Below are 21,756 nucleotides of genomic sequence, written 5' to 3' on the forward strand. Positions count from 1 at the left end.
AGCTTCTGTCCTCCTCTGKGTACATTGACTTCAATACAAAACCTAGGAGGCTCATAGTTCTCACCCCCCATAGACTTACACAATAGTTATGACAACTTCCTGAGTATGTCCTCTAACCTATCAGAGCTCTTGCAGCATGAACTGACATGTTCTCCACCCAATCAAAGGATTAGATAATTAATCTAGTACTGAAAACATAAGCTACAGCTAGCTAGCACTGCAGTGCATAACATGTGGTGAGTAGTTGACTCAAAGAGAGAGAAAGTTAATAGTTGAACAGGTTTGAACATTAATTTCTTCCTAAATTAAGGAAACGCAACACAGAGAGAGAGAGAGATTTGGTTGTGTTTTTTTACTTTCACATTTACTTAGCTAGCAAATACAGCTAAATAGTTTAGCCTACTCAAACACCCACCTCAAACAGAGAGGCATGCTATGTTAGCTAGCTAGCTATAGCTATCCAACACTGGAACTCTTCCAAGTCAAGGTAAGCTTTTGGTTTTATTAATATATTGGTGTAACTGCTTAACTGTTTTCTGACTACACTGTACTGCATGATTGTAGCGGGTTTACTAAGTTCTAATAGTTCTAGTTGACTATGAAGTGACAATGATGTAGGCTGTGTGTAGCGGTTAGCGGTCATAATATGAAGGTTTGGCCTGGAAAGGTTTTTCCGCCTGGTCACAGACAGCTGACGCGTTGTGCACTGAAGTCCACAAGCGAAGGAAAAAGGAGAGAGGAGGAAAGCACATATATAGTTGCAAGAAGGAATTATATATACAATGAGCAAAGTGATCATGCTGTTTTTATGTGGCAGCTATGAAAGTGAGCTGTTGGTGTGTGATCAGGGGTGTATTCATTCCGTCGATTCTGTTGAAAACCTTTCTTAAATGGAAGCAAACGGAATGAAACGGAGATAAACATACTTGTCCAATATAAACTCAAATTTGCAACTGTTGGACTAATGATTACACCCTAGATCAGATAGATGCAGGCAAGAGTGTGCAAGGCGGTATTGAATGTGTCACTGTCACCGTGATTACTCAACATTCTCTTTACCTGTGCACCTACATTGTAAACTTTAAATAATAGGCTAGGTTGTAGCAAACTCATGATCGGTACAGGACATTTTTGAGTATTTTATAGTAGCCTAAACCTATTGATGTTACATTGAGCTGGGTGAATGGAATATGAATGACAGTTATCCAATATGCTGTAATAGAAATAAGCCCGTGCTCATAAAAAACAAATCATCCTCCCTCATCTTAAACGGCACCGACCTCTGTTTCTCTTCGAACAAATATAAATACTTTAAACGGCTTGGCAAATCTCAGGAGAATAACATGTTCTATGAATCTTTAAAACAGAAGTGTTGAGTCTTACTCTATCCACAAAAATATGCTAAACTTAAAATGTGTCTCAGGGATTTCTTTTTTTCATTGTCTGGAAAGTTGTCTAGATGTTTTCAAAGGGATGTCGATATTATTAGATTTTGTAGTCCCCTAGAATATAATTTATTTCGACTCTTCTCTTTGCTAAGATGGTATGTGTTACAGTCTATGAAGGGCGATAAGGAGTTAGGAAACCGGATATGCAAAAGAAAAAAGATGGAAAAGGAATAAAGGCATAGATTACCATCATTCAATTTTAATTAGTTTCTGCATATCTGCACTGCTGAAAGAAAGCCGTTATAAACAGCACTGTGGTGTATGGGCACCATTTCCTCTTTTAGATCCATTACATCATCATTTCAGTTTATTGTATTCTTTGGCTATTTACCAGCATTCAAAAAAATAAGTTCTTATGATCAAGTAAACAATTCATTTCTGTTCTTCTCCCAGGGGACCAAATATACAGTCATCAATATGATCCAAAGTCTGTCTAAAAGTCTGAATTGTACTGCCAGTCACATCCATCCCCTTCTGTCTCATCACTTCTGGAGCTCTCCCTTAGCGCCATTAGAGTCCTTTGAGAGATCTTTGGCCAGCTAAAGCCAGCAACTAGTGTCTGCCAAAGTCCCCTTAGGGGAATGTTATAGACAGTCTGCCAGACTCGTGTTGTGAGATGGAGGACCTCGAGAGAGAGAAAGGGAGTGCTTTTCCTGTGTGTGAGTCATAGCCCTGTCACTGTCAGAGGGGTAAAGAGAAGGCATGCCTTGTTTGGAACTAAACTCAGAATTCAGTGAGAGCCTCCATGTTAGAGCCTCTCGGGTCATCAGCTTGTCAAGACACGATATCATCAAGTAGGATTCTGACACGTAAACAACCAGAGATTTAGGAACCCTTTGGGCAGTAACTGGTGAAATAACAATAAACAAAGTATCTGTGAAGAATACTGTGTAGGAATTTGAATATGTTTAGCTTAGTTGCTTGGTTTCATAGAAAATTAAGCCGCGTGATCAAATGACAGATTTCATTTGCAATGGGACAGTAACTTATTATTGTCAACTATGTTCCATCTGTTTCCAAAAGAACCTTGCCTTTACTGTGGTGTATTGATTTGACACTATTAATATTGATTTTACATTCATGGTGATATAATATTAATGCTAGGTTGGCTGTCAGGTTAATATACCACCCATCCATCCCTTGAAAATATATTTTCATACAACTGCATAGCCATATGTTTTACTGCTGATTTAGCTTCAGATAATGTCACTTTATCAATCACACTTGAGTATTCACTGTCTTTATCATTTGCATCATGTTAGGAAACAGGGCAGAAAGAAGTTCCATTCTGTAGTTCAGACCCTAGAGGCTGTGGGTGGGAATTTCATACAGGTTTCCTGGAACTTTGCCATATGAATAATTGATTCATAATTATAGTCACCTAAAACAGAACTTTCAATTCACTCTCCTCTCTGGTATGACTTCCCATGTGATTTAATATAGTAGGCTGAAAAGAAAGTGAAATGGACCCAGAACATTGACATTCCAATTTCCAGTCTGTCTCCTACCCAGTCTGTCTCCTACCCAGTCTGTCTCCTACCAAGTCTGTCTCCTTTTCCATCACTGTATGGTTTACTGAACATTGGGATGTTTCGTAACAGAAGTGGGGTGATAAACTGAAAACTATCGACACCGACCATACCGATCACTTTTGCTGATGTAGTTTATTACAACAAGTAGCCTATACTAGAGAAATGTGAAGTTTGAAATTAAATAAGTTTGCTACTATGGGTGATTGTTAATGGGACCCATATAACCATCAAACTAGTAGTAGTAGTTTAAAGGATCTTTTTTTTAAACGGTGGTGCACATTGTTATAAACATATCGTACTATTTATCGTTATTGCATCAATTCAGGCAATTTATTGCGATATGGATTTTGTCCATATCACCCAGGGCTATCTCTTAATGATGTCTGCCACTGTTCAGTATAAGAAGTTGTCCTGTCTACACATGCTGGGATTTGAGTCCCAGGGACCCAGAGCTCCTTACGTCTGTCTGAAGGGAGGGCCACCATCTGTCCTGTTGGGATTAAACTGTATAGATACAGCCACAACACTAATGGTGTTGTCACAGAAAGCAGCTGGAAGATTCATATTCAAACCTCATTAGAAAGCAGCTACACAATTCTGTATAATTTCCTCATTTCTGTCACATTCTAGTAACTTCCCTGAGTAGATTCTGAGACCATCTTATATGAATGTGTATATCACCTATTGGCTCACAACATAACACATGGTTTCCAAACTGTGGGGCGCCCGCTAGGGGTGGCGCAAGGGGTCGGCAGGGGTGGCGCGGGTGTATATCACCTATTGGCTCACAACATAACACATGGTTTCCAAACTGTGGGGCGCCCGCTAGGGGTGGCGCAAGGGGTCGGCAGGGGTGGCGCGGAGACCCCCCACACAGAGAATTACAATTATATATATATATATATATTGTTCAGAAACTCAGTCCGGCTTTAAACGTACTCTTGAAAGTTGTAATAGTAGAATGCACAAGGTGCAATTTCAAAATTGGGTAGTGCATCATCAGTTCCTCTTGTCATGTTAGTCATTGCATACCTTAGAGAGCTATTTATAACTTGTCAGAAATGTCCAGATCAACTAGCCCATGTCAGCTAACGTATTTTTTTATTTTTTTTATTCCATACATATTGTTGTAATTTTTTTGTCACTCAAATAACACATGAAAACATATTAGACATGGCAAAATGTATAGAATTGCAAGCAAATCTGCTTTAAAACTGCAAAGTTTTCTTTGCACCCCATGACAAAATGTGTAGAATTTCAGGAAATAAGCTTTGAACCTGCAAAATTCTCTCCACCAACAAGAGGGGTGTGAACAGTTTGTGTCATAAACAGTGCTTGTGCCCATAGAAATAGATGTGGCATGTGAACGCTTGCGCGGCGAGGGAGACTTGTACACACTAGAGCTTAAAACATTACAATACTCATGTCTGTTCCCTTAAAAGTTACTGTATCCGTACGATAGGTATAAAATCAACATTGGACAAGGCTATCACATTTGTGTTTGTTTATTGGACAACATGCATCCAGACATCATGTTAATAAATGTATATTTGATGTGGTGACGGGTACATATGTGCAATTACAGTGCATAGGATGAGATTACTGATGCTGAAAGAATGCCATAGAATGTTCAACCAAAGGCAACAACAGACAGTGCGAGGACACTTGAAGGTTCACATGAGAGGTCATTTCTATACACCATGTCCATACAGTATACAGTATATTGCGTTAGTATTTATTTGTAAGACATTTATTTCTGATAAGAAATACATTTGTTTGCAAGTTATATTTCAATCAAGAATATTCAATCCCTAAAACATGTTATTCTGAAATTATTGATATGTGCATTTCCCCCCGCGTTTGGCACAAAGTATCAGAGCTGCACTATGTTTGACTTGATGAAAATCACAGTCACATGTAAAGAACAAAACTGCTTCATATGACAACACATTGACAGATATGGAAAAACATCAGATCACTCTCAACAAACTGTACATTAACATATTCTCCTCATTAATGCAATGTAACATTGGTCATATACAATATCATTGCTTTACTATTTTTGTATGTATTGTCTATTAAACTGGCTATTTCACATTTTGCAAATGCATATAATGTCAAACAGTTATTTCTCACATATGAACAGATAACCGAGCAACATTTAGTCACCCTCATCAAGGTAGACTATTGCAAGCCCTGTTCTTTTTCACTATTTGATATACTATTTTCTGGTATGATACAGACTTGATTCAGCTTGTGATAAAAAGAGCAAGAGAATATATATAGCATTTCATTAAAATGATAGTTAAATTCTTCATATATGATAAAGAGAAAACATAGATTTCTAAAAAAGCAATATGACAAAAGAGCAAAATGTCAAGTACATGGCCAAAAAATGTAAGTACATGGCCATTAACAGATTACTAATTGTGTTAGAATGATATTCCAGTTTCTGTAAACCTGGGAATCATACATTAGAACCCTGATTTAAAAAAAGAGTATATGTTTGCATTCTTGATATCTTGATCTTTGATAAAAAGTATCTCTTCTTACATTAAGAAAATAGAACCATGTAAAAATCTAAATAATAGCTTAATGTTGTTTTGGTGGACCATGTCAAAAGCCAAACAAAACATACATTTAAATGTCCTTTCAAACTGTCTCCACATTCACAGAATATAAATATTTACAGAAAACGTTCATGTACGATGTACTTTTTTGCAATAATAACTATCATTTGCATAATCATTTTAATAAATACATCTGACTTTGAAGATAAACACCACAGAGGAAGTACACAAATCATATTACTTGGTATTATTTACATGTACATGTGCTGTGTGTTTAGAAGTAGAATTGGGGTGAGCCAGCAATCGGAACAGTGACTCTAGAGATAGAGATTGGCAGATGCATCTCAGGTTTGCTGATGACAACTATTATTATCGGTGTCTACGAAATTCCCCAAATGATATCTCCACATCTCTAAATTCATTCTCTACAATAGGTAGGGTAATTTCTTTAGAAACTGCCGTTGGTACTGTAGAGTTATGTTGTGTATGTACTGTGCATGTTCTTTATGTGCTGTTGAATAAAAATACATGTAGAATAAATGCCGTTGGCTACGTGCTTTGCAAGGGCAGGCTGTAGTGCCACATGTTATACACTAGTAATGTCGATATGTTTCAGACAACATGGTTACCAATAGAGCACAGACACTACAGCTTTACTCATTTATCTCATAGGAAATAAAAGGCTAATAAATGACCTTGTGAATGGTATAGGGCAACATTATGGTGAGTTGAATCAAAGAGATTGTATAATTGCTTAGTATTTGTTCTTTGTGTGTGTGATACAGTGTGTTTGGTGGTAACCTTCAGAACATCTGAAACTAATGGTGAAGGGTAAACAAGACATTTTGTTCCTCAGGTTCCTGGCCTATATCCATTTGTCCAGTTGACAGTTTTGRTATCAGGGTGTTCAGTCTGTGTTTTGGCTCTAAATGGATCTCAGGACAGAATGGTCAGTAAATATATGTCTCTGAAAAAGAAATCATGTTATTTTATTTCCTTTCTATCAGTTCAATTTGTCTATGCTTAGTCACTGGGTTGAGTGTGAAAGGATAACAAAGGAAACAACCCTTCTGGTCGTGGAGGACAGGGCTTTCTACTTCATACCTCTACGAAGCATCTGGTTAGCTGCAATAAGCATTACGCTGATGATAAATGCAAAGGCGAAGGCACAAATTAGGCTCTTCCGCACACATGTGTGCTTCTGTTGTGTTGGGCTGGCTGTGAAGATAGAGAGAAAGTCAAAGAGAGTTAATATACTGTATATATAGATAGAGAGAACGTCACAGCAAGAAAACGACAGAGACAGATATGTACAGTTGAAGTCAGAAGTTTACATACACCTTAGCCAAATACATTTAAACTCAGTTTTTTTTATACAAATGCTGACATTTAATCCTAGTAAAAATGCCCTGTCTTAGGTCAGTTAGGATCACCACTTYATTTTAAGAATGTGAAATCTCAGAATAATAGTAGAGAGAATGATTCATTTCAGCTTTTATTTCTTTCATCACATTCCCAGTGGGTCAGAAGTTTACATACACTCAATTAGTATTTGGTAGCATTGCCTTTACATTGTTTAACTTGGGTCAAACGATTCAGGTAGCCTTTTACAAGCTTCCCACAATAAGTTGGGTGAATTTTAGCCCATTCCTCCTGACAGAGCTGGTGTAACTGAGCCAGGTTTGTAGGCCTCCTTTCTCGCACACGCTTTTTCAGTTCTGCCGACACATTTTATATTGGATTGAGGTCAGAGCTTTGTGATGGCCACTCCAATACCTTGACTTTGTTGTGCTTAAGCCATTATGTCACAACTTTGGAAGTATGCTTGGGGTCATTGTCCATTTGGAAGGCCCATTTGCGACCAAGCTTTAACTTCCTGACTGATGTCATATAATAAAATGCTAATTAATTACTTAAAAATCATACAATGTGATTTCTGGATTTTTGTTTTAGATTCCGTCTCTCACAGTTGAAGTGTACCTATGATAAAAAAAATTACAGACCTCTACATGCTTTGTAAGTAGGAAAACCTGCAAAATCGGCAGTGTATCAAATACTTGTTCTCCCCACTGTATATATATATACAGTTGAAGTCAGAAGTTTACATACACTTAGGTTTGAGTCATTAAAACTCCTWTTTCAACCACTCCACAAATTTCTTGTTAACAAACTATAGTTTTGKCAAGTCAGTTAGGACATCTACTTTGTGCATGACACAAGTCATTTTTCCAACAATTGTTTAAAGACAGATTATTTCACTTATAATTCACTGTATCACAATTCTAGTGGGTCAGAAGTTTACATGCACTAAGTTGACTGTGCCTTTAAACAGCTTGGAAAATTCCAGAAAATGATGTCATGGCTTTAGAAGCTTCTGATGGGCTAATTAACATCATTTGAGCCAATTGGAATTGTACCTGTGAATTTATTTCAAGGCCTACCTTCAAACTCAGTGCCTCTTTGCATGACATTATGGGAAAATCAAAAGAAATCAGCCAAGACCTCAGAAAAACAATTGTAGACCTACACAACTCTGGTTCATCCTTGGGAGCAATTTCCAAACGCCTGAAGGTACCACTTTCATCTGTACAAACAATAGTACGCATGTATAAACACCATGGGACCACACAGCCGTCATACTGCTCAGGAAGGAGACGCATTCTGTCTCCTCGAGATTAACGTACTTTGGTGTGAAAAGTGCAAATCAATCCCAGAACAAAAGCTAAGGACCTTATGAAGATGCTGGAGGAAACAGGTACAAAAGTATCTATATCCACAGTAAAACGAGTCCTATATCGAAGAAACCACTTCTCCAAAACCGCCATAAAAGAGCCAGACTACGGTTTTCAACTGCACATGGGGACAAAGATTGTACTTTTTGGAGAAATGTCCTCTGGTCTGATGAAACAAAAATAGAACTGTTTGGCCATAATGACCATCGTTATTTTTGGAGGAAATCGGGGGAGGCTTGCAAGCCAAAGAACACCATCTCAACCGTGAAGCACGGGCGTGGCAGCATCATGTTGTGGGGGTGCTTTGCTGCAGGAGGGTCTGGTGCACTTCACAAAACAGATGGCATCATGAGGAGGGAAAATTATGTGGATATATTGAAGCAACATCTCAAGACATCAGTCAGGAAGTGTAACGACTCTCGTAGGTGGAAAGAGAGGAGGACCAAAGCGCAGCGTGGTACGTTTCCATATTTACTGGAACACTTTTTTAACACGAACAAAAACAATAAACAGACGAAAACCGACGAAGCTACAGTCCTGAACATGGGAACACAAAATACATGAACACACGAACAGGAACAATCACCCACAAACAAACAGTGAAAACAGGCTACCTTAATATGGTTCCCAATCAGAGACAATGACAAACACCTGCCTCTGATTGAGAACCATATTAGGCCAAACAACAAACCCAACATAGAAACACAAAACATAGAATGCCCACCCAGCTCACGTCCTGACCAACTAAACAAAGACTAAACAAAGGAAATAAGGTCAGGAACGTGACAGGAAGTTACAGCTTGGTCGCAAATGGATCTTCCAAATGGACAATGACCCCAAGCATACTTCCAAAGTTGTGGCAAAATGGCTTAAGGACAACAAAGTCAAGGTATTGGAGTGGCCATCACAAAGCCCTGACCTCAATCCTATAGAAAATCTGTGGGCAGAACTGAAAAAGCATGTGCGAGCAAGGAGGCCTACATACCTGACTCAGTTACACCAGCTCTGTCAGGAGGAATGGGCCAAAATTCACCCAACTTATTGTGGGAAGGTGTGGAAGGCTACCTGAAATGTTTGACCCAAGTTAAACAATGTAAACGCAATGCTACCAAATACTAATTGAGTGTATGTAAACTTCTGACCCACTGGGAATGTGATGAAAGAAATAAAAGCTGAAATAAATCATTCTCTCTGCTATTATTCTGACATATCACATTCTTAAAATAAAGTGGTGATCCTAACTGACCGTAGACAGGGAATTTTTACTAGGATTAAATGTCAGGAATTGTGAAAAACGGAGTTTAAATGTATTTGGCTAAGGTGTATGTAAACTTCTGACTTCAAATGTAAGAGCAGCACAGCATTTGTTTATGGAAGTTTGTCCTGTCATTATCAGAGACTAAAAGATCAATACTAACCCTGATCATTTGGTCAACTGTAAGCCGATCAAAACACAACGACGGGACAACCTACACCGGTCACACTTATTGATAGTGGTTGAAAACTCTTACTGTCAATGTCCACTTGGCACTCTTGACTGTCCAGGTGGCTCTCTTCGGTCATGATGATGTTCTCAATGTCTTTCATGGTGAGGTGGTCACAGAAGGTGTCATACAGTAGCCTCTTCAGCTCATCCACTGTCAGCTTCGACATGTCACACTGGGGGACAGTACCAGACACAAACGCTTGAGCACAGGTCTCTGTCTGCATATCAATGTTTGAGCAAGGTTACACAGAGGAGCATTTCTATGTAAGACAATTAGAGGTGGTGCAAAGGTTTCTATCCCATCCCATCACCGACACAGTTGTGGTGAATACATTTCAAATAATAGATTATGTTATATCAAATTTCACATATTTGATTTAGAAAAACATAAATTTTGATTAGCCTGGAGCTGTTTTAGATGTGAATTCTTTGTACTGCTATAACGTTTAAAATCATGAACAGCCTCCTGACTATTACGACATCCAATGTAATGAACCATTCATCACAGTGATGAAGAATTTAAATGATAAAGCAACTAATAAACTGTTTGTTTTAATTGTCTGAATATGGCTCTGGAATAGACTCTCTCTCATGAATAAATTGAATAGAAATTTGAATCTCTGGGGAACGCTTGCAACGGCAATTAGGAATATAATACGTGATGTCATAACCACAGTGGCATTGCCCTCTCTTTAATGATTATTTAGCTCCTATCATGTTTTTATGGTAATTTTAATTAGACTGACTGTGGTTTATAATCACAAAAGCTTTGAAAGCCCTCAGGAAAATCATCTCACTCCAATGAGGAAATATTAAGCCATAATTAGCTCTGATAAAGAAAGAGGAGAAAGAGATAGATGAGTGGGCTGATAGCAGATGCCTTACCTTCCAAAATACAGAGTCAAAGTCCGCCCCATGGAACTTATCAGGCATCCCAGCAGCAATAAGTTTAGGTCCAAGCAGTGCAACAAATTCCTCGAAGTCAACCTGGCCATCACCTGCAGGGACAGGAGTGTGGATATTTAGTCAATATGTCGGTCAGCCAGACACTTTTACACATGTAAAGGAGGAAAGGCCTTATCTTGAATGATCTCAGTGAACAGCATTTAAAATTGTGTGTGTTTGTGATTCACCATCCATGTCCAGCCTTTGGATAATAATCTCCAGCTCCACCTCATTGGGCATGTATCCCAGCGACCGCATAGCCACCCCCAACTCCTGCTTTGAGATGTATCCGTTTCCATCTCGGTCAAACACCTTGAAGGCCTCACGGATCTCTGTGGAGAAATGAAGGAACAAAACTCAGATAGGAGGATTGAGACTAGTCTGATGTACTAATGCACTGATAATGGGAAGTTCAGATTTCCCCACCACACAACATAGTTGTCCTGACCTTTCAAACTACCCACAGATAACTGTTAATAATGCTCAGACTTAGAGTTAGGTGGCTTTATGTTCATATCTTATTGCAGCTAGTTAGATGATATTTTTATTGCTCAGCTGAATTTGGAGAGCTTTAACTCTCTGAGTGTGTATTTGCATCAAACAGCAGAGAGAGTGAAGTTTTGCATATTTGATGCCAACTGTACCTTTTTCACTTCAAACAGAATACTTTAGCACATGATGAGAGGCTACAAGCCTATTAGCAGTAGCTAGGGGGTTTGGAATAGTTTCCATACCAGATCTTGGAGGGAATAAACAAAATCCTCAACAAAATGGAAAAGGGCTTGATAAGTTTGTTTAGATCAGGTGTGAAATATCCTTGACCTGGAGTTGACCTAGATACAGTACATCACTACTGAGAAATGTGTGCATAAGAAGATCCACAAATAAAGGCTGAGCCTGGGCAGGACAGGGAAACACAACAGATAATAAGGTGAGGGCCTTCCAGAATCAGCTAGTACAAAGTGAGCAAATAATTTGTATTTTTACTTTATTTCACCTTTATTTAACCAGGTAGGCCAGTTGAGAACAAGTTCTCATTTACAACTGCAACCTGGCCAAGATAAAGCAAAGCAGTACGACAAAAACAACAACACAGAGTTACACATAAACAAACGTACGGTCAATCACACAATAGAAAAATCTATGTACAGTGTGTGCAAATGTATAAGAGTAGGGAGGTAGGCAATAAATAGACCATAGAGGCACAATAATTACAATTTAGCTGTAAGGGGTGCGTAACTGGTGGCAGGGAAGTCAGACGCAGGAGAGCAGAACTAGGTAATAGCCGGAGCAGTTTAATAGCAAAACCAACGGCATCAAGAAAATAACAACATGGGTACAAAACCCGACGCGCACTAGTCATGTGCACAAGCACTTACAACAAACAATACCACACAAAGACATGGGGGGAACAGAGGGTTAAATACACAACATGTAATGAGGGAATGAAAACCAGGTGTGTGGGAAAACAAGACAAAACAAATGGAAAATGAAAAATGGATCGGCGATGGCTAGAAGACCGGTGACGTCGACCGCCGAACACCGCCCGAACAAGGAGAGGAACCAACTTCAGCAGAAGTTGTGACATTAGCATTAACACTGGAGTGATAGATGTGCAGATGATGATGTGCAAGTAGAGATACTGGGGTGCAAAAGAGCAAGAGGGTAAGTAATAATATGTGGATGAGGTAGTTGGGTGTGCTATTTACAGATTGGCTGTGTACAGGTACAGTGATCGCTAAGCTGCTCTGACAGCTGATGCTTAAAGTTAGAGAGGGAGATTTAAGACTCCAGCTTCAGTGATTTTTGAAATTCGTTCCAGTCATTGGCAGCAGAGAACTGGAAGGAAAGGCGGCCAAAGGAAGTGTTGGCTTTGGGGATGACCAGTGCAATATACCTGCTGGAACGCGTGCTACGGGTGGGTGTTGCTATGGTGACCAGTGAGCTGAGATAAGGCGGAGCTTTACCTAGCAAAGACTTATAGATGACCTGGAGCCAGTGGGTTTGGCGACGTATATGTAGTGAGGGCCAACCAACGAGAGCATACAGGTCGCAGTGGTGGGTAGTATATGGGGCTTTGGTGACAAAACGGATGGCACTGTGATAGACTACAGTCATGGACAAAAGTGTTGAGAATGACACAAATATTAATTTTCACAAAGTCTGCTGCTTCAGTGTCTTTAGATATTTTTGTCAGATGTTACTATGGAATACTGAAGTATAATTACAAGCATTTCATAAGTGTCAAAGGCTTTTATTGAATATTACATAAAGTTGATGCAAAGAGTCAATATTTGCAGTGTTGACCCTTCTTTTTCAAGACCTCTGCAATCCGCCCTGGCATGCTGTCAATTAACTTCTGGGCCACATCCTGACTGATGGCAGCCCATTCTTGCATAATCAATGCTTGGAGTTTGTCAGAATTTGTGGGTTTTTGTTTGTCCACCCGCCTCTTGAGGATTGACCACAAGTTCTCAATGGGATTAAGGTCTGGGGAGTTTCCTGGCCATGGACCCAAAATATCGATGTTTTGTTCCCTGAGCCACTTAGTTATCGCTTTTGCCTTATGGCAAGGTTCTCCATCATGCTGGAAAAGGTATTGTTCGTCACCGAACTGTTCCTGGATGGTGGGGAAAAGTTGCTCTCGGAGGATGTGTTGGTACCATTCTTTATTCATGGCTGTGTTCTTAGGCAAAATTGTGAGTAAGCCCACTCCCTTGGCTGAGAAGCAACCCCACACGTGAATGGTCTCAGGATGCTTTACTGTTGGCATGACACAGGACTGATGGTAGCGCTCACCTTGTTTTCTCCGGACAAGCTTTTTTCCGGATGCACCAAACAATTGGAAAGGGGATTCATCAGAGAAAATGACTTTACCCCAGTCCTCAGCAGCCCAATCCCTGTACCTTTTGCAGAATATCAGTGGCTTCTTTGCTGCCCTTCTTGMCMCMAGGCCATCCTCCAAAAGTCTTCGCCTCACTGTGCGTGCAGATGCACTCACACCTGCCTGCTGCCATTCCTGAGCAAGCTCTGTACTGGTGGTGCCCGATTCCGTAGCTGAATAAACTTTAGGAGACAGTCCTTGTGCTTGCTGGACTTTCTTGGACGCCCTGAAGCCTTCTTCACAACAATTGAACCACTCTCCTTGAAGTTCTTGATGATCCAATAAATGGTTGATTTAGGTGCAATCTTACTGGCAGCAATATCCTTGCCTGTGAAGCCCTTTTTGTGCAATGCAATGATGACGGCACGTGTTTCCTTGCAGGTAACCATGGTTGACAGAGGAAGAACAATGATTCCAAGCACCACCCTCCTTTTGAAGCTTCCAGTCTGTTATTCGAACTCAATCAGCATGACAGAGTGATCTCCAGCCTTGTCCTCGTCAACACTCACACCTGTGTTAATAAGAGAATCACTGACATGATATCAACTGGTCCTTTTGTGGCAGGGCTGAAATGCAGTGGAAATGTTTTTTTGGTATTCAGTTCATTTGCATGGCAAAGAGGGACTTTGCAATTAATTGCAATTCATCTGATCACTCTTCATAACATTCTGGAGTATATGCAAAATGCCATCATACAAACTGAGGCAGCAGACTTTGTGAAAATGTATATTTGTGCCATTCTCAAAACTTTTGGCCACGACTGTACATCCAGTTTGCTGAGTAGAGTGTTGGAGGTTATTTTGTAAATGACATCGCCGAAGTCAAGGACGGGTAGGATAGTCAGTTTTACGAGGGTATGTTTGGCAGCATGAGTGAAGGAGGCTTTGTTGTGAAATAGGAAGCCGATTCTAGATTTAATTTTGACTTGGAGATGCTTAATGTGAGTCTGGAAGAAAGGTTTACAGTCTAACCAGCCACCTAGGTATTTGTAGTTGTCCACATATTCTAGGTCAGAACCGTCCAGAGAAGTGATGCTAGTCGGGCAGAGGGTGCGGGCAGCATTCGGTTGAAGAGCATGCACTTAGTTTTACTAGCATTCAAAGCAGTTGGAGGCCACGGAAGGAGTGTTGTATGGCGTTGAAGCTCGTTTGGAGGTTTGTTAGCACAGTGTCCAATGATGTATACAGAATGGTGTCGTCTGCGTAGAGGTGGATCAGAGAATCTCCAGCAGCAAGAGCGACATCATTGATATGCACAGAGAAAAGAGTCGTCCTGAGAATTTAACCCTGTGGCACCCCCATAGAGACTGCCAGAGGTCCGGACAACATGCCCTCTGATTTGACACACTGAACTCTATCTGAGAAGTAGTTGGTGAACCAGGCGAGGCAATTATGCATACATCAAATCAAATCAAATGTATTTATAAAGTYCTTCTTACATCAGCTGATATCTCAAAGTGCTGTACAGAAACCCAGCCTAAAACCCCAAACAGCMAGCAATGCAGGTSTAGAAGTACGGTGTAGAAGGTGTAGAAGCATACATTCATATCAGATTTCAGCACACCAAACTTCAACAATACTGTGCTCAAATAAGGTATACAAATTAAATCAAAACGCTATACTAAACCTGTACACAATCCATGCAAATGTGCATAGGCTGTTTTCCCTCAACTTGTGCCAATTTAAATCCACATTTGTTGGCAAATAAACCTTCTAGTGCAAAATAGGTTTTAAATATTGCAGTTACTTAATTTTAACAAGACTCAACGGGTTTGAAAACGACAAACTGCAAAGTGGAGCATGTGTTTCGAGGAACTGGTTGCTATATTCCCCTGTTGAATGCATAATCCAGGTTACTTAGACAGTAACACAATTGTATGTTTACTGTGAAACAATGAGCAACTGAGTGGCCATAGGCCATTTATATTTAGTGAGCTGAGACAAAGTCCGAAGGATTTGGCTTGTGGGATCGACCATCAAATACCTTCACAGCATCCACTATAAAACATGCATGGGGTCTGAATTACAATATAGTGAAGTAATTAGACACCACAACTCAGTTCCATTTGACAGGAGAATGGTAATAGTCATAGTCATAGCATGCAAACGAATTAGTCGAGACTCCCATTACTTTAGTTGTGATGAATAGTTTGAGCACTTGCATTCATGTGTTAACCTTCTGTTAAATGTTTGCAATTGATCAAAGGCATATCGGAACCTCTTTTGTGTACTTAGGACTGAAAATAAATGTGTCTGAGTGTCCCTAACTATAGGCAGAGTGCCAACTATTCTGCGGCCAGGGTCAGACTGACCTTACTGCTCTGGGACACAACAGCAGGATCAAGACAAATCACACGTTACAATTACAGTGAGTGCTTTTATAGCAAACTGTTATGCTTCCCAGAAAGCACATCAAAGGAAAACTATGATTCATGAATTCTATAACAGTCAAATCAATAAGTAAGTTGTTTTGATAGCTATTGTTCAGTCTTCACATCCTATGTACGATGGAGATTAATACGYCATTGCCAAGGTTATCTTTTTCCGTACACTCTTARAAAGAAAGGTACTATCTACAACCTAAAACGGTTCTTTGACTGTCCCCATAGGAGAACCCTTTGAAGAACCCTTTTTGGTTCTAGGTGTAACCTGTGTGAAATGGCTGGCTAGTTAGTGGGGTGCGCGCTAATAGTGTTTCAATTGGTGACGTAACTCGCTCTGAGGCCTTAAGTAGTTGTTTCCCTTGCTCTCCAAGGGCCGTGGATTTTGTGGAGTGATAGGTAACAATGCTTTGATGGTGTCAGTTGTTGATGTATGCAGAGGATTGCTGGTTCGAGCCCAGGTAGTGGTGAGGAGAGGGATGGAAGCAAACTGTTACACAGGTAGAGCCCTTTTGGGTCTGGGTAGAAGTCTTTTGGGTTCCATGTAAAACCCTTTCCCAGAAAATTCTTCATAAAACCAAAAAGAGTTCTACCTGGAACCAAAAAGGATTCAGGCTCAGGTGAAACTGTTTTTGGTTCCAGGTAGAACTATTTTGGATTCCATGTAAAACCCTTTCCACGGAGAATTCTTCATGAAACACAAAAGAGTTCTACCTGGAACCAAAAAGGGTTCTACCTGGAACCAAAAACAGTTCCAACTGAGCCTGAACCCTTTTTGGTTCCAGGTAGAACTCCTTTGGGTTCCATGTAAAACCCTTTCCACAGATAATTCTACATGAAACCCAAAAGAGTTCTACCTGGAACCAAAAACAGTTCCACCTAGAACCAAAAAGGGTTCTACCTGGAACCAAAAAGTGTTATTCTATGGGGACAGCCGAGTGTACCAAGTAGTTTTATGGATTTCTCTACTCTTGGCTGTATAAGGAAGGTCGATACAAATACCAGGGCCTCATTGTAATAAACAGTTTATGATAATAATGATACCACATACAATGATCGAGATAGGCGGTTAAAACAATAAAAGGAGTGGCTCAATAGCTTGCGTTGACAGTCCTTTGCCAATATAATCATTGTTTAGTGTGTTCTCTTGGAAGCAGACAGCTAGGCTGATGATTGTTTATTTTTCATCTCCCTCCTGCGTGGCTCTGTTTGTTGGCTCTGTTTGATCTGCTGTCAGGTTATCACCTTTGTCTTTCCTTCATCATCTCACTGAAAGAGAGATCCTCCTCCTCCCTCACAAGTCTCGCATAACCCTATTTGTGATTTCAAGGCTTTACATCAGTCAGACTGACATCCCATGAGCTCTAACAGAGAGATGGGGTCACATCGCCCTGGCCATCAGACATCATTCAGCCCTGCTCAATGCCTCACAACAATAATAGCAACCAATGTCCTACTTCCACCTGACCAATGGGTGTGATTGAACAATTGTCTCATAGCTCATATAGTGCCAACTCTTGTTGTCTTTTACTGTTGAGATATGATGCCATCAGAATGACAAATGCAACACCCCTTGGAGTGTTGTGGCTGTAGAGACAGTCACCAGTCACCAGACTGTTATGTGGGCAGCAATAAATCACTTATTTTTGTTTGTACTTCTTTACTATTTCAGCACAGCTCCACTGATATACACATATCTTGATATGTTCATTGACAAATACTGAATATAAAGGTATGACTTTGCTAGCCAGTGACCTTGGCTCTTTGTCACATATGATTATGAATGAGTTATTAATGAGTGAGAGAGGTTGAGGGTCATAGATTCTTGACTAGGACCACCTTCTTGGAAAATGAGTTTGTAATTTTGATTTGTCTTAGTTCTTCATTAAATGTCAAGGGTATGGCCACCGCATTGGTCCTGTTCCAAGAAGAGTTACACTTGAACGCCTTTTAGGTTCCATGGCATATCCTGATTTCATTTTTTTTTTCTCTGAACTTTGAAAGTTGGTCAAAACGTAATGTTTTCCAAAGTTAGCTTAAGCTGTAGAGGTATTGAGTTAAAGTCATGGTCTGTTGCTTCAAGAATGTAAAACGACAAAGTCTAGCTTGCTGCCTGCGCCTGTCAATTTTCTTCAAAGTCATTGCACAGCTGCAGAACATTGACTGGAGTTGAAGTCTCATGTCGACTATCATTATTAATGCTCACAGTACAAGTCTGATCTTTGGAATTGCTGACATTCCTGAGCAGTGAAAGCACTATGAATACGCACCAAACCACATTCCATTATTGTAGAATTCATTTACGTTCATTTAAGTCAATTCCTCCATTTCCACCTGGAAGTCACTTAAAAAAAGATTCCAATCTAGRTGTGTATTAAAATCTCCTCGATCAATCTGCTCTTTATTGAATAGAGCAGAAATAAAAAAAATTCTGGTGTAGCAAGCCCAGAAAGGGGATCTCGACAGGGGTCTGTCTGCGCCGTTCCCCTTGAAAAAAAAGGTAACCTCTGAGCCTGAGCTCTACTCTTCCCCAGTACCTCAGGACCATTGGTTCTCTCTCTGAGGAGGAAAGTTTTTTCTGCTCGTCTGTCTCACTCGGCTTGTAGCTCTTGTATGGGCGATATAGCTGTATTCTGCACTGTCCCTAATGCTTTCCCAACCGATGACTAACGACAATGAAACCAAAATGAAAAAAAAATTGCTAGACTGTGCGGAGCCAACGGACTGATAATGGGGTTTATATGGTCGTCAAATATTTAAAAGCCTCTTTGGTTGTGCATACATCTATCAAAGATTAAATTACTTTATTCACAGCCATCTCACTGTATTTGCTGAAGCTGGTGTCAGATATATTTTTTTWGAGACCTCCCACTGTGCATAAGCTGGTTGAATCAACATTTTTCAACATCATTTGTCAAGTATTGTGACGTGTAATCTACGTGAAAAATACATAGGATTTGTAAAAAGTAATCAATTGTTGTTTTTGAGGGTGAAATTTCATCATGGCAACCACATTTCAACACAGACATACTTTATATAGTATGTTGTCGCCACCCCCTCAGGTGTCACCCATTTTCCCCATTATCCCCTGGGTACTTATACCTGTGTTCTCTATTTGTCTGTTGCCAGTTTGTTTTGTTTCRTCAAGACTACCAGGATTTTTACCTCTGTTCCTAACTACGGATTGTTCCTGGTTTTCCCGGTTTTGACCTTTTCTGCCCGCCCTGACCCTGAGCCTGCCTGACGTCCTGTACCTTTGCCCCACTACTCTGGATTACCGACCCTTGCCTGCCTTGACCTGTCGTTTGCCTGCCCCTGTTGCTGTAATAAACATTGTTACTTCAACACAGTCTGCATTTGGGTCTTACCTGAAACGTGATAATGTTGAATTATTTGTACCTTTAAAATAACATCAGATCTTCAACTTTAAATCCACTATAAAAAAATATTTTTGAAAATAGGCTGGGTGGGTAGCACCTTCTACTGGAGAATTGATTTACAGTGCCTTGCAAAAGTTGTTGCATTACAACCTGTCATTTAAATGTAGTTTTATTTGGATTTCATGTAATGGACATACACAAATTAGTCCAAATTGGTGAAGTGACATGAAAAAAAGAACTTGTTTAAAGAAAATAATAATAATTGAAAAGTGGTGTGTGCATATGTATTCTTCATATGTATAATTTGTTATGAAGCCCCTAAATAAGATCTGGTGAGAGTCTGCAACATCACTAAGCAAGGGGCACCACCAAGCAAGCAGCACCATGAAGACCAAGGAGCTCTCCAAACAGGTCATGGACAAAGTTGTGGAGAAGTACAGATCAGGGTTGGGTTATAAAAAAACATCCGGAACTTTGAACATCCACCGGAGCACCATTATTAAAAAATGTAAAAAAATATGGCACCACAACAAACCTGCCAAGAGAGGGCCGCCCACCAAAACTCACGGACCAGGCAAGGAGGGCATTAATCAGAGAGACAACAAAGAGACCAAAGATAACACTGAAGGAGCTGCAAAGCTCCACAGCTGAGATTGGAGTATCTGTCCATAGGACCACTTTAAGCCGTACACTCCACAGAGCTGGGCTTTACGGAAGAGTGGCCAGAAAAAGCCATTGCTTAAAGAAAGAAATAAGCAAACACGTTTGGTGTTCACCAAACGGCATGTGGGAGTCTCCCCAAACATATGGAAGAAGGTACTCTGGTTAGATGAGACTAAAATTGAGCTTTTTGGCCATCAAGGAAAACGCAATGTCTAGCACAAACCCAACACCTCTCATCACCCCGAGAACACCACCCCCAAGGTGAAGCATGGTGGTAGCAGCATCATGCTGTGGGGATGTTTTTCATCGACAGGGACTGGGAAACTGGTCAGAATTGAAGGAATGATGGATGGCACTAAATACAGGGAAATTCTTGAGGGAAACCTGTTTCAGTCTTCAAGAGATTTGAGACTGGGACAGAGGTTCACCTTCCAGCAGGACAATGACCCTAAGCATACTGCTAAAGCAACACTCGAGTGGTTTAAGGGGAAACATTTAAATGTCCTGGAATGACCTAGTCAAAGCCCAGACTTCAATCCAATTGAGAATATGTGGTGTGACTTAAAGATTGCTGTACATCAGCGGAACCCATCCAACTTGAAGGAGCTGGAGCAGTTTTGCCTTGAAGAATGGGAAAAAATCCCAGTGGCTAGATGTGCCAAGCTTATAGGGACACACCCCAAGGGACTTGCAGCTGTAATTGCTGCAAAGGGTGGCTCTACAAAGTATTGACTTTGGGGGCTGAATAGTTATTTACACTCAAGTTTTATGTTTTTTTGTCTTATTTCATGTTTGTTTYACAATTTWAAAAAATTGCTTCTTCAAAGTGGTAGGCATGTTGTGTAAATCAAATGATACAAACCCTCCAAAAAACTATTTKAATTCCAGGTTGTAAGGCAACAAGATCGGAAAAATGCCAAGGGGGTGAATACTTTCGCAAGCCACTGTATCTACAGTTACCATTTAGTCTCCCATCCAGGGTTTTATCCAAGAACAGCCTATCTTATTTGTCACTGTCTATTACTATTGTGCTATTGTGAGAACGATTGTTGAGAGATCTCCACTCCAACTAAATAGATTCACTGTTCCTATCAAAGTCATTCCAAAGGGTAAGTTTAACATAATAAATGAAATGTGACCGACCATACTTTCTCATACAGTATATCATCAATGATGCTGTTTAGGCCTATATAGCAATTGCAGTCATCCACAGCTATACAGCTAAATTCAACCCAGAATTCACAAAAATAGGCAATACAATAGGCCTAGGGTTTCAAGCTCTGATTTATTTGAGATTAAAATAAAAGTTAAAGAACGGGATTAAGCCAGTGACTCAGATGGAACTATCCAAGCAGTACATACATCTCCTTTAAATGTTGATATTTGGTTGAGTTGTCAACCAAGCACAATTCAATCCTACTTTTGTAGTACAGTAAATAGCCTAAAGTTAAGGCTATCTTGCAAACTAATTTAACATTCAACCKTAAAATGAGTAACACATCCATGGCCACATTTTGAGGTTACTGTAACTTAAAATGTCTTATGTAAACTTGTAAAGTGTGTGAGTAAGGGGCTTAATAYAACTGTGTGCATGTTTAAGATAGCATGCATTGGTCATCACAGCTCTGTGGAGATTTTCACAATTGCTGTAATAATCTGTGTAGAATCTCGAAACAGAGAGAGAGAGAGAGAGACGAGAGAGAGTAGAGAGCGAAGAGAGAGAGACGAGAGAGAGA

The 21,756-nt window shown here is 40.1% G+C and overlaps 1 protein-coding gene across 1 annotated transcript in view; it reads right to left on the reverse strand.

The window, feature by feature from the left end:
• Positions 1–4,469: 4,469 nt before the first annotated feature.
• Positions 4,470–21,756, reverse strand: part of cabp7b (calcium binding protein 7b) — a 27,815-nt gene continuing 10,528 nt past the window's right edge. The window contains exons 2-5 of the mRNA XM_023983745.1: positions 10,902–11,045; positions 10,654–10,766; positions 9,794–9,941; positions 4,470–6,768 (exon numbers count right to left, since the gene is read on the reverse strand). Coding sequence (XP_023839513.1) covers positions 6,644–6,768; positions 9,794–9,941; positions 10,654–10,766; positions 10,902–11,045 — 530 coding nt within the window. The 3' untranslated portion in view covers positions 4,470–6,643. The remainder of the gene's footprint in view (positions 6,769–9,793; positions 9,942–10,653; positions 10,767–10,901; positions 11,046–21,756) is intronic.

The sequence above is a fragment of the Salvelinus sp. IW2-2015 genome, linkage group LG4q.1:29, assembly GCF_002910315.2.
Source record: "Salvelinus sp. IW2-2015 linkage group LG4q.1:29, ASM291031v2, whole genome shotgun sequence".
NCBI lineage: Eukaryota > Metazoa > Chordata > Actinopteri > Salmoniformes > Salmonidae > Salvelinus > Salvelinus sp. IW2-2015.